Source organism: Cherax quadricarinatus, chromosome 4, assembly GCF_038502225.1.
Source record: "Cherax quadricarinatus isolate ZL_2023a chromosome 4, ASM3850222v1, whole genome shotgun sequence".
Lineage (NCBI taxonomy): Eukaryota > Metazoa > Arthropoda > Malacostraca > Decapoda > Parastacidae > Cherax > Cherax quadricarinatus.
In genome coordinates this window covers 9,191,797-9,205,563 of record NC_091295.1, presented here as the reverse complement: position 1 = coordinate 9,205,563, position 13,767 = coordinate 9,191,797, and the positions used below count along the sequence as shown (strand labels likewise).

General features: G+C 36.4%; 1 protein-coding gene across 1 annotated transcript in view; it reads left to right on the top strand.

Annotated features, from left to right (window-relative positions):
• Nucleotides 1–11,453, top strand: part of LOC128684214 (uncharacterized) — a 144,031-nt gene extending 132,578 nt beyond the window's left edge. Inside the window, exons 4-6 of the mRNA XM_070094299.1 lie at nucleotides 2,786–2,855; nucleotides 6,704–6,891; nucleotides 9,174–11,453. Of these exons, the coding sequence (XP_069950400.1) occupies nucleotides 2,786–2,855; nucleotides 6,704–6,891; nucleotides 9,174–10,393 (1,478 nt within the window). The 3' untranslated portion in view covers nucleotides 10,394–11,453. The remainder of the gene's footprint in view (nucleotides 1–2,785; nucleotides 2,856–6,703; nucleotides 6,892–9,173) is intronic.
• Nucleotides 11,454–13,767: the final 2,314 nt, after the last annotated feature.

The following is a 13,767-nucleotide window of genomic DNA, read 5'->3' as shown; positions in this document are numbered from 1 at the left end:
ATGGAATGGATTAAACTCTCAAGTAGAGGTTCCAATGTATTTATAGATGGGGTTGTAAGAGAAGTGAATGCTCAGGTGTTGGCAAGAGATGTTGGTTTAAAAGATAAAGAGTTGTCACAGTTGTTCACACTGTGCTTTTGAGAGATTCTGAAGAGAAGTTTCAGAGGTTGGTGGATGAGTTTGGTAGGGTATGTAAAAGAAGAAAATTAACCCTTTCAGGGTAGAGAGGCCCTCTCCTAAACTTGTTCTCAGGGTCGAAAATTTTTCGGAAAAAAAAATTATTTTTTTCCTCGTGAAATGATAGAGAATCTTTTCCCGATCATAATGGCACAAAAAGTATGAAATTTGATGGAAAACTTATGGAATTATGCTCTTTCGAAGTTAGCGGTCTCGATGATGTTTACACATAGGCGATTTTGCCCACTTTGAGCCCTATTTTCGGCCAAAAATCAACTATTTCGCTAGAACTCTATTTTTTCTATCGAATGAGTACAAGAATATTGGCAGTTTGGAGGGATATGTTGTGTATCTTTATACGTATATGCTTCTAAACTGTTGTATTCTAAGCACCTCTGCAAAAGCAGTGATAATGTGTGAGTGTGGTGAAAGTGTTGAATGATGATGAAAGTATTTTCTTTTTGGGGATTTTCTTTCTTTTTTGGGTCACCCTGCCTCGGTGGGAGACGGCCGACTTGTTAAAAAAAAAAAAAAAAAAAAGAGTACAAGAAACCACCCATTTACTGATTTCAACTATCCAATAAAGTGGTGAGAAATTGGCAATTTTGCCAATTTCACACACATTTCAAAAGATGCTAATTTCCAAATAGGGTCCAGAATAAACAAGACAGACAATCCTGGCACTAAAATAACATTTCTTCTGTTCATTACTCATGTCCCCAGGCCCCTCTTACATTTCTTTTGCTTTCCACTTTGAATTTTTATTCTCACGAAAAATAGAAGATTTACTGTTATGCAGACTACTGCATTAGTGTAGAAATGGTATAAATAATATCAGTGCACTTGTGAAAGAATATTAGACTCACCTGTTGAGCTTAATTTCAAGGTACTTTTCATTGTGAAACCAATCAAAATTGTCTCAATTTCTGTAATATGTTTTCCATTCTATAAAATGAGACCAGGAAAACTAGAATACAACCATAAATACCATACAAAATACAGTGCAAAGTCGCTGTTTTAAACCAAGAACACGGTCAAAGTTTTTTTTCTCATTACGCACTGTGTGCTGGAGGATTTTTTTTTATATTGTGCACACTGACCACATAGACCCATTCTTTCTTATGTAGGCCTACCAGCTTTCTCTCGCTAGATTTGAAGGCGCTAGAATTTATGTGTACTAGTACGTCAATAACCTTGGTGCGTTAGATGTATTAGTACGTCGGAAACCCTGAAAGGGTTAAAAGTGAATATAGGAAAGAGTAAGGTGATGAGGATAAAAAAAAATTGGTAACAAAATATTGGATATCAGATTAGAGGGAGAGAGTATGGAGGAGGTGAATGTGTTCAGATATGTATTTAGGAGTGAATGTGTCAGCAGATGGGTCTATGAAAGATGAGGCAAATCATAGAATTGATGAGGAAAAAAGTGAGTGGTGTACTTAGGAGTCTGTGGAGACGAAAAACTTTGTCCAAGGAAGCAAAGAGGGGAATGTATGAGAGTATAGTTATACCAATGCTCTTGTATAGGTGTGAAACGTGGGTGGTGAATGTTGCAACAAGAAGACTGGAGGCAGTGGAGATGTCATGTCTGAGGGCAATGTGTGGTGTGAATATAATGCAGATAATTCATAGTTTGGAAATTAGGATGTGGTGAGGGATTACCAAAACTATTATTCAGAGGGCTGAGGAGGGGTTGTTGAGGTGGTTTCGACATATGGAGAGGATTGAACAGAATAGAATGACTTTGAGAGTGTATAAATCTGTAGTGGAGGTAAGGTTGGGTAGGGGTTGGCCTAGGAAAGGTTGGAGGGAGGGGGTAAAGGAGGTTTTGTGTGCAAGGTGCTTTGACTTCCAGCAAGCATGCGTGAGCATGATAGATAGGAGCAAATGGAGACAAATGGATTTTAGGACTTGACGTGCTGTTGGAGTGTGAGCACGGTAACATTTCTGAAGGGATTCAGGGAAACCGGCAAGCTGGGCTTGAGTCCTGGAGACGAGAAGTGTAGTTTCTACACTCTGAAGGAGTGTTAATGTTGCAGTTTTATAACTGTAGTGTAAGTGCACTTCTGGCAAGACAGTGATGGAGTGAATGATGAAAGTTTTTTTTTTTCTAGCCACCCTGCCTTGGTGGGAGAAGGCTGACGTGTTAATAAAAAAAATTATAAGAAGAATTACTTCTCCAGCAATATTTGGAAATACATGATATGAGTGTTATCAGTGAGCTAACCTGATTCATTAAGATCACACCTAAAGGATTTAAAGAGCTGTCATAGATGCCTAGCTGACTAACATAACTTAATATGATTGCTCAGGCCATCAACCAGGAGGCTAGGTCTGAGACTGTGCTACAGAGGCAATGACCTCCAGAAACCAACGACAGATAGGTAGACCACCTCACACCATAATTTTTTAAGGGACAAATATACGTTGTGTACTGTTTATTACATAAATATACTAAATGCAATTTCTCATCAAATGATGCCAGGGTAATTAGCCCTACATGGTAGGCCCACCACACAATAACTTAACAAAAATATTATTTAACAAAATTGCTGTTTTCTTTTTTATGTGATGGTTAAAATGGAGACATTAATATTTATTTTCACAGAAATGATTGTTAAGGACCATGTCGAAGAGTATGCTCATCTCATCACTGGTGATTTCTCAGGCAAACAGAGGCAAGTTTACATAAATAATTTGTAGTTTTTTTTACCAATACTCTTATGTGGGTGTGAAGCATGGGTGGTGAATGTTGCAACAAGGAGAAGGCTGGAGGCACTGTAGATGTTGTGTCTGAGGGCACTGTGTGGTGTGAATATAATGCAGAGAATTCATAGTTCAGAAATTAGGAGGAGGTGCCGGATTATCAAAACTATTATCCAGAGGGTTTGAGGAGGGGTTATTGAGGTGGTTTGGACATGTAGAGAGGATGGAACAAAATAAAATGACTTTGAGAGTGTATAAATCTGTAGTGGAGGGAAGGTGGAGTAGAGGTCAGTCTTGGAAAGGTTGGAGGGAGGGGGTAAAGGCGGTTTTGTGGGCGAGGGGCTCGGACTTCCAGCAAACATGTGAGCGTGTTAGAGAGGAGCAAATGGAGACAAATGGCTTTTAGGACTTGACGTGCTGTTGGAGTGTGAGCAGGGTAATATGAAGGGATTCAGGGAAACTGGCAGGCCAGACTTGAGTCCTGGAGATGGGAAGTACAGTGCCTGCACTCTGAAGGAGGGGTGTTAATGTTGCAGTTTTATAATTATAGTGTAAGTATGCCTCTGGCAAGACAGTGATAGAGTGAAAGGTGGTGAAAGTTTTTCTTTTTCGAGCCACTCTACCTTGGTGGGAAACGGCCGATTTGTTAAAAAGAAAAATAATAATTATGCTGTATAGCCCACAGGTTTAGAATGTACTATATGTACTTATTTTTGAATAGATTTAAAAAATAGTTTTAACACTTATAAAAAGTTCCTCTCTATTTTCTTTAATTTTTATTGTTATAATAAATTTAAGTACTAAGCCCAAAAGGGTCATACAGAGCTTATATTCTTTAAGAACCTTTTGAAACCTCTCGGCAGGGACCGGTGACTTCTTTGGTTGTAACACGTCTGCTTGTTTTAGCACTAGTTTGTCAGCAAATGTTGTGTAAGTTTTCAGTAGGTGTTCTCTAATTTCTGGGATTTCATCTGTATATACTTTCTTGTCTTAAAAACAGACAGGAAGTAAGTGTTAAGAATGAAGCATTTTTTTTTTTTTGTCATTATCAGTAAGATATCCCTTGTTAACCCTTTCTCTTTTGATATTAGAAATTCTGGAGAGTTTTTTCAAATGCATTGAATATGTGATACTTCTTGGACCCTTTAACTGTATATATTTTCAAAAACTAAACTTTAAAGTTATTCTTAATTAAAAGCAAGTCATGCAAGGTACAGGAATATTCATGAGTAACTGCACAAGTCTCATCCAGGCTCCGGAACATTTAGGTATCTGATTTATAGAAATTCTCAGTTTAATTAAAAATGTTATCAAGGAGAAAATTTAGGGAAGTGCAGATAGTATTTATTTAGTGTGCAAAGTATTTATTATGTGTATAAAAGATACTCACTGTGCAAACAAATAGTATAACGTAATAAATAGCATTTTGAAAAAAATTAGAATATGATAAAAAAAAAAAGCCAAAATTCAGCTAATATTCTAGAATAGAACCCTTGTGAGATTAGCATTTAGTTATGATTACAATAATCTACATTAAGCAGAGGATGATACTGCATGCCTTGCACAACTATCTAGTATGTTAATGAAATGCCACAAACCACATCATATGTCTTATTGAGAAGATGTTCTGTCCCTCAGGGACTTTATCAATTCTCACACACATAGGTGAAAAGAGAGAGCATATATATACCAGAAAGAAGTGACATATAGATTAGACTTGTGATGTCACCTGCAGGTGACATCACTCCATATGCTGTATGATCCCTATGGATTTAGTGCTCCCCATGAGTGTAATAACAATTACATTCATGTAGTTCTAAATTCATAAGGGTTCTATATGAATGTAATTGGAAGTTCTAAATTCATAAGGGTTATAATTGCATGGGGAATGGGAGAAAGAGTATTCTGGTTTGCTCTGAAGAAAAGGGTAGGTTCAGTTCCATAGATCAAGAACCATTCATCAGCATTAAGCAACTCCTTGAAGGAATGTGTTAATACAGTGGACCCCTGACATTCGATATTAATCTGTTCCTGAGAGCCATCGAATGTTGAAAATATTGAAAGCCGAATTCATTTTCCCCATAAGAAATAATGGAAATCAAATTAATCCGTGCAAGACACCCAAAAGTATGAAGAAAAAAATTTTACCACATGAAATATTAAGTTTAATGCAATAGAATAATTACAATAACAATAGATTAATAACAATAGAATAATTGACACTTACCTTAAATGAAGTTCTGGTGATGATTGATGGGATGGGAGGAGGGGAGAGTGTGGATGGTGTTAGTGTTTAGAAGGGGAATCCCCTTCCATTAGGACTTGAACTGGCAGCCTCACCATGCCTTACCACACTGTGTATGCCACTACGATTCTTAAATCTTTCAAACCAACCTTTGCTGGCCTTAAATTCACTCGCATCACCAATTGCATGATGATTACCAAATCATAATGCACTCCGACACACGCACTCCACTTTCGTACTTTGCAATTATCTCTTTCTTCATTTCAATAGTCATTAGCACCTTTTTTCTTGAAGGGTTAGCACTAGAAGCTTTCTTGGGGCCCATGGTTACTTATTTTGCAGAAACAAGCACCAAAAACAGTGATAATATAGATAATATGGAATGTACCAAATGTATCCTTAGATGCACGCACACTGGCTGGCTTGTAAACACTGGCACACACGGTACAGTTCAGGCACACGTGGACACGTCTCATATGAATCGTATCGAATGTCGAGGCAAAATTTTTGCGTTAAAATGCATCGAATGTCGGATTTATCGAATGTCGATGCCATCGAATGTCGGGGGTCCACTGTACATTCGTTAATAGGGGGAGGGAATTTTTTGGATTTAATCATTAAAATAATATAAACCCCCCTCTATTAACAATTTCTTTATTAATATCTTCTTTTCTATAAAAAAAAATTCTAGTGCTGAATGACTGTTAGGTCTTTGTGCTTGGCAGATTTAAAAAATCAGTATTACTGTTAGTCACATTTCTCTCACTATAATACCTGGTCATGTTACCCCCGGTCAAGAAAGTCATAGCTCAGTGGTCCCCTAATCATACATAGTCTGCTTAGAGAAAACTTAGAGTGTTCTTTGTAATTGTTTTTGTTTCCTTTCGAAGTGCCTTGGTAATCTCTAAGGTTATTAGAGGGTACAATTTATAAATAAAAACATTGTGCCTAGAAGCCTTTTCAAGTTATGTCTTTATAATACATTTACTTTTTCATATCCTTGAAATAGTAACCAGACATTTTCTCCGTTCCTTTAGTTTTTTTTAACACACCAATGTGTCTCACCAGGGTAGGGTGTTCCAGACAAAGGAAACACATTTACTGTTGTTTGCTCAATAACTTGTTTTCTCAAAAGTGTATGGATAACAAAATTCAGATAATTCTGTAGGACGGGTGAGAATGTAACAGTTTAGTGTAGGCACTATATTTCCAACCCCCAGTTATGCCCAAATCCTTCATGTTGTCTTGCCCAGTTATGCCCAAATCCTTCATGTTGTCTTGCTTTCACATATACAAGCACTTTAAGTCTTAAAAACTACTTGTCTCCACTACTCAACAGATACTACGTGGTCACATACCGTAATTTTAATTACGTATTAAAGTGAAAACAGCTTCACATCTTCTATTAAGGCTGTTCAAGCATTGCTACATACAACTACTCTAAGGTGGTTATATTTTGTATATCTTTAGTGAAATGTTACTCATTTCCTCACAACACATGTTTTCCTCTGCCTAACACTAACCCTGTAAATGAAGATATTTTCCTATTAACAAACTTATTTCTACTTGAAAAAGTTCTGGCGGTATTGAGGCTGATAACACAAGCTACAACGGTCAACTTTCTTCAGCACCTTCACTGGTAAAGAAAATCCATCTAACCAGCATTAACAAATTGCCACAAATTCTGTTCGACTACATTACTCCACAACTGTTTTTACCTTCTACATCAGTTCATGTTGCAAGTCTGTCTAATAAAAATTTAGGTAAGATATCTGAAACATACTGCATGAAATGCTATTGTATCAGACTGATGCTTACATATTGACTTATGATTGTCAGAGGTTGATATATTTTATTTATAAAACAAGATGTTTGATATTTAAATGCTCAATTTGTTTTCATGGATGACAATTTGCTTTACTCTGTACTGTATGTTGCTGATGCACTCTGTAATGTTCACTTTTTTATAGTTCTAGAAGCTAGCTTACTCATTTTTTTTTTTTTTTGCCTCTCTATAATTGTCTTATCTTGTTACATGTTATTGACTCATTGTTTAGTATGGTAGTCCAGATGCTCAGCAAACATGATGCTCACACAAGCCTGCTGGATGCTCAAGCCCCTAACATTCTAAACCTCTTTTATCCCCACATTCCTTCCTTCCACCCTAGCTGTAAACACCATCCTCTCTAAATGCCTAGCCCACCTTAAGAACTCCTCAGCCCTCTGCATTATACCTTTGATAAGCCTATATGTCTTATAATTTCTATCCTTAAATTCTCCATATAATATTCATACCACATTGCTCTCAAATATGACATCTTCTCTGCCTCTAGCCTGCACTACAAAGTTTAAAGCCCATCTTTCTTCTTCTTTCAACAAACTGGCCATATCTCATTGAAGCAGGGTGGCCCAAAAAGAAAAACAAAAGTTCCTTTTTTTTTTAATTATAGTAATGTATACAGGAGAAGGAGTTACTAGCCCCTGGCATTTTAGTCTGATGACATGCATGGCTTACGGAGGAAGAGTTCTGCTCCACTTCCCCATAGAAATAAGAAGAAATAAACAAGAACAAGCACTAGTAAATAAATAAAATAAAACCCAGAGGGGTGTGTATATATATGCTTGTACATGCATGTGTAGTGTGACCTAAGTGTAAGTAGAAGTAGCAAGATGCACCTGAATTCTTGCATGTTTATGAGACAGAAAAAAGACACCAGCAATCCTACCATCATGTAAAACCAGGCTCTCATTTTACTCACTTGGCAGGACGGTAGTACCTCCCTGGGTGGTTGCTGTCTACCAACCTACTACCTACTTTAAAGCCCATGTCTCACCCATATGAAAGTGTTGATACCACTTTTGTGTCTCCATTTTACTGGAAAAAATGTACATCTTTTTCTAAGATATTTTTATAACCTTAGCTATTTTTTTCCTAATTTTAGGCATACTTTAACACGATTTCTCTTTATTTACCAGTATTGTATTATGAAGTGTTCTTATTTTTATTTGACTGTTGCTTGGTGTTTGCTGTCATGTTGTGTTGCTTCACAGTAGCATGTGATCATGCTTTTACTGTTACATTTGTGTAACCCAGCTGTGGGGGCATCCTTCACAACCATCATCATCTGGCGATCGAGCCCCTATATCTTGTAGCTACTTTTTTTCCCCATGGGGAAGTGGAACAGAATTATTTCTTCGTAAGCCATGCATGTTGTATGAGGCAACTAAAATGCTGGGAGACAGGGGCTAGTAACCCCTTCTCCTATATACATACTAAATTTAAAAAGAGAAACTTTCATTTTTCTTTTTAGGTCACCCTGCCTTGGTGGGATATGGTCAGTTTGCTGAAAAAAAATTAATTATCTTGTGTTAGTTATATATGGTGTGTTAGACTAGATTTGCTCCATATTTACTAATCTCAAAATGTCAATGACAGTACTTTTTTAATCATGTACAGAACTGTAGAATATAATTTAAGCTAATAGTTTAAGATTGTATAAACGTATGTATAGCTCAGATTTCAGATTCATTATTAGTATGTGGCAGTGTGATCAGATACTGTAATTCTTTGCAGCAATTGCATATCTTGCACCTTTCTCCCTTACCTTCCCTGGCAGGCAGAGGAGAATAAAGAAAGGAGGAGATGCCATCACCCTTTACTGTTTTATCTTCCTCCTTCACTTTTTATTATTCCATTATTATTTCCTTACCTTTTATCATCACCATTTTCCAGTATCTTTCCCTTATTCTCTTATCTCATTTATCCTCCTCCCCTCTCTCCATGAATGCATTTGTTTATAACAGTACTCTAAATTTTTCTCTGACTTTCCCACACACTCGTGATTTCTTCACTCTCTCTACACCCACCAGTGTTCTCCTCCCTGTCACATTCCTTCCAGCTTTCCACCATATTATCTCATCCTTTTCCATTATTTCTATATTTCTGTTCATTTCTGTATCTTCATCTCATTGTTTCTCCCTTCTCTTTTAGTACAACATTTGTTACACCGACCTTAATGAATAAATTTTGTTTTCTTTATTTCAGAACTAGTTGGTCCTGGCAAGTTTCACCACTACCAAAGCAATTCACCTGCTGCCAAGAGGCAAGAAGGAATACAGACCACCTGTTTGTATAGTTGCCACTGCACTAAATCTTATTTCCCAAAGACATTAGAAACTGATCGTTTACATATTTCCAACTACAGCTCAACAAACTATTTTTCAAAGAAAAGAACACAATTCCTGAAAAAATCTAGCAGTCCATTGCTCGAGATCAAAATGGAAACGAGTATTTTATTTACCTCGTCTCAAAGCAAAAAAATGAAACTGTTAATGTCATCTTTTGCAGATTTTCCATGTAAAGTGATTAGTAAAACACACACAAGTAATAAGGAATCCATCTTGGGAAGACAATCTAATGAAATATTTTGTACTGACACACTTCATCAAATTATTGAAGTAGAATCAAAAACCAAGGAAAACAATATGGAGAAAAATATATTATCTTACATAAAAGGAAAACAGAAAGCTCTAAATATAAAGTTAATAAATATCTTTAGGAATAAAACAAACTTAGACCAAAAGATAAAGCCCTTTCCTAAAAATTTTCACTTTAACAACATTGTATATGCTACTCCCCCCATAAATATGGAAGTTTTAGAATTCAAAACTGTAAACCTAAAAGTCAGTATAGACTCAGTTTTGAATACAAAGCATAATCGAGATGAGCATTGTAGTACATGTGGGACTGCAGGTAACTTGATTAGCTCCGGTGAACAACTTGAGATTTTCACCACTTATACAAGTCTTGATTTCCCAGAACCCTTCACCAGAAGTATATCATTACATTGCTTACTTGGTGAGAAGTGCATTAAGAAATTAACTGATTATTTCCTGAGTACTAATGAAGCAAAAGTGTCTGTTGCTTCAACTAATCCACCAGATGTAATTCCTGAACCTAGAACAAAGTTCTCGGGTGCAAATAGATTCAAATATAATACCTTGGAGAATGAGCTGTTTATATCTCTGTATATAGACCACAATAGTGTGTGGGCCACACATCAAATATTAAGCAGTGCTTCTCCATCACATTTCCCCGAACCAAAAACATATTTCCCCAAGGTGGATGCACAGTTATATGATACTAAAGCTCCAGAATCAGTGACACTTGAAAGTAGCTTAAGGAGCTTCCCAGATGCCACACTTAGTAATACTGAAATACATGCCCCAATGACTACCAGCTGGCAACACTTGACATGTATATAAAGTGACAGGTATGATATTCTAGTCAGAATTATTTCTAGTCTTAAAATATTGAATATGTACAATTTATGGTGATAAAAAAATACTTTCAGCCAAGAAACTTTTTATTAACATGATGTTTCACCCACTGGGAGCTTTATCACATGCTGTATGTGGAATATATAAAAACAATGGTATATAAAGCATATGGCGGTGGTGAGGGACTGCCAGGCCAACAAAGTAAGTGCAATATACCACAATTTGGCCCATCCACTTCACCTTACCACCTGGCATCACGGCTTCGCCTGACCTGTTCTGGCAGCACAGGACCTGACCCAGCATCTGAACTCCCCCTTCCCATAGGCTTATATACCACATTTTATGTGGGTGAAACACTGCATCGATAAGAGTGAAAGTGATTTTTACCACCATTATGTCGCTCATAGACATTTGTTTATGTGTAAATTTTATAATGTTGAATATGAAGTTTGTCAATTTTCAAAGTTTAATTTCATCTTTTGGAGTACTAATTAATCTTATCCTAAATATATTCTAAACAAATTACTAGAGTAAACAACATGGTAGCTTAATATTAATTATCTGAAACAACCTAGTATCAGGATTTGGTTGCAAATGTATCATGTGAAACACTCTTAATGTTGAACAAGAAAGTTACATCCAGCCACCAAATGGTATCCTGCTTTACAGTGGAACCTCGGTACACGACCAGCTCCCTGCTCGAACAAAGCTCAGCACTCGACCAAACAAATACGACCTGCCAGAGCTTTGTTGATAACTATTTCGTGTTTCTTCGCACTTTTTGGTGTTTTTTGTATTGTATTTGTATAAATAAGTCACCATGGGGCCTATGACAATTAGTGATAACAGCCAACCAAATAGAAAATTGGTTGGGAAGAACTTGTTCAATACTCAAATGGAGCGACACTCAAACAGCTTTCTGGAATGAATTAAGGTTGCATACCGAGGTTCCATTGTATTTTGGTGTGCCTTCAATATTTAAGAGTTTAAGCTAGGATTTTTTTGGAGTATAGTATATCACTGAAAATTTAATAAATTTTAAAATGAAGGACAAACACTTTCACAACTTTAACAGGTTAATTGACAGGTTACAATCTAATACATAGAAATCCAAAGACTGTACAAGATAATGACTTGAATGAAGAGGGAAAAAACCTTAGTGTTTTTGAAAGAGGCTGAACAAACCTCAGAAACAGTAATACTACTACTTCTGTCAACAAACTGGCCATATCCCACTGAGGCAGGGTGGCCAAAAAGAAAAACAAAAGTTTCTCTTTTAAATTTAGTAATGTATATAGGAGAAAGGGTTACTAGCCCCTTGCTCCCAGCATGTTAGTCGCCCCTTACAACACGCATGCCTTACAGAGGAAGAATTCTGTTCCAACTCCCTATGTAGATAAGAGGAAATATACAAGAACAAGAACTAGTAAGAAAATAGAAGAAAAGCGAGAGGGGTGTATTTATTTATTTATTTATTTATTTATGTCTTTGCAAATACATAGTACATTGAGATTTTGTATTTACAATAATGGGTTGCAATGCAAAGAAAGCCTTTATTATGCCTAGGCATTATGGGCCGACTTACTGACTGCTTAACACTACGAATTATATCATAGTTGTACAGTAGATTTATTAATTAAGTGAATCTAATTTATATAAAACAAAAAATATATTCATATATTCAAAAATGCTTTTTGTGAAACAATGATTCAATTATATGCTTGTACGTACATGCAAGTGTAGTGTGACATAAGTGTAAGTAGAAGTAGCAAGACGTACCTGAAATCTTGCGTGTTTATAAGACAGAAAAAAGACACCAGCAATCCTATCATCATGTAAAACAATTACAGGTGTAAAACAGTTACAGGAGAAATAGTAATTACATATATTCATCTAATCAAAGAGATTCAAATGAGGTTATTTCCAGAGAGCTTCCTTGCTATCATTTTGAGGATTGGAAACATTCCTCAGAATGATGAATAATATAGCAATTTCATACTTTTCTGCCAAACTTACACCCAGCATCTTAACAATTTTCATATATTAACTCATTGCAGTAAGAGAGAAATGAGAGTTAATAAATTCAAGGAGGTCAGTGGGCTAGAGAGAGAATAGGTAATGTCAAAGAGGTATGGGGTAGATTTATGAATGTAATGTTAGAGTATGCAGCAGAATTTTTTGGATATAGGAGGGTGAGTGTGAAAGGGAATGACCAGGTAAAGAGAGTAGTAAGGTCGAAAAAGTTATCATATGAGAGGTTTTTATAAAACAGAAGTGATATGAGGGTAAAAGAGAGGTTAAGAGAGTAGTGAGGGAGTTTATAAGGAGACCAAATGTGAACGATGACTCTGAAAAGGTTATCCCAGTAAATGATGGCTCTGAAGAAGTTGTCCCCATGAATGATGCTGAGAATAAGAAAAATGTTTTGGGGTGAGATGAAGTTGAGAAAGCCTAATGAACAAATAGATTTAGCAATTAAAAACAAAAGAGTTGCATTATTTGATGGGGAGGTGGAGGTATTAGGAAGATGGGGGGCACATTTTGAGGAGCTGTTAAATGTTGAAGCAGAGAGGGAGGCAGTGATTTTATGCATTGGGCAGGGAGGTATAGCATCTTTCAGGAGTGAGGAAGAGCCAGATGTGAATGTGTGTGAGTCAGTGGATAAAATGAAAGTGGGTAGAGCAAATGGGATTGATAGGATCCAGACAAAAATGTTAAAAGCAGGTAGGAATATAGTTTTGGAGTGGTTGGTGCATTTGTTCAATAAATAAATGAAAGGGGAAGGATGGTACTTAGGGGTTGGCAGAGAGCATGCATAGTTTCTTTGTATAAAGGAAAAAGGGGTAAAAGAGAGTAAGAATTATAAGGGGTAGGCCTGTTGAGTATACCAGGTAGTGAATGGTAGTTATTATTGAAAGAATTATGGATAAGACAGAGAACAGGAGTGCAGATGAACAAGATGATTTTAGGAAGTGTAGGGATATGTAGATCAAATGTTTACATTGAAGCACTCAAGTGAACAATATTTAGATAAAGGTAAGGAAGTTTTCATTGCATTCATAGCTTTAGAAAAGGCATATGATAGGGTGAATAAGGGAGCAATGTGATACATGTTGAAAGTGTATGGAATAAGTGATAGGTTGCTTGAAGCAGTTAAGAGCTTTTATGATGATGATGAGACTCAGGTTAAGGTATGTAGGAGAGAGAAGGAGATTATTTTCCAGTAAAAGTAGGCCTTACACAGGGATGCATGATGTCACTATAGTTGTCTAACATTTATAGGTGGAATTGTCAAAGAAGTAAATGCTAGTGTTGGGGAGAGGTGTGGGATTAAAAGATAAAGAATCTAACACAAAGTG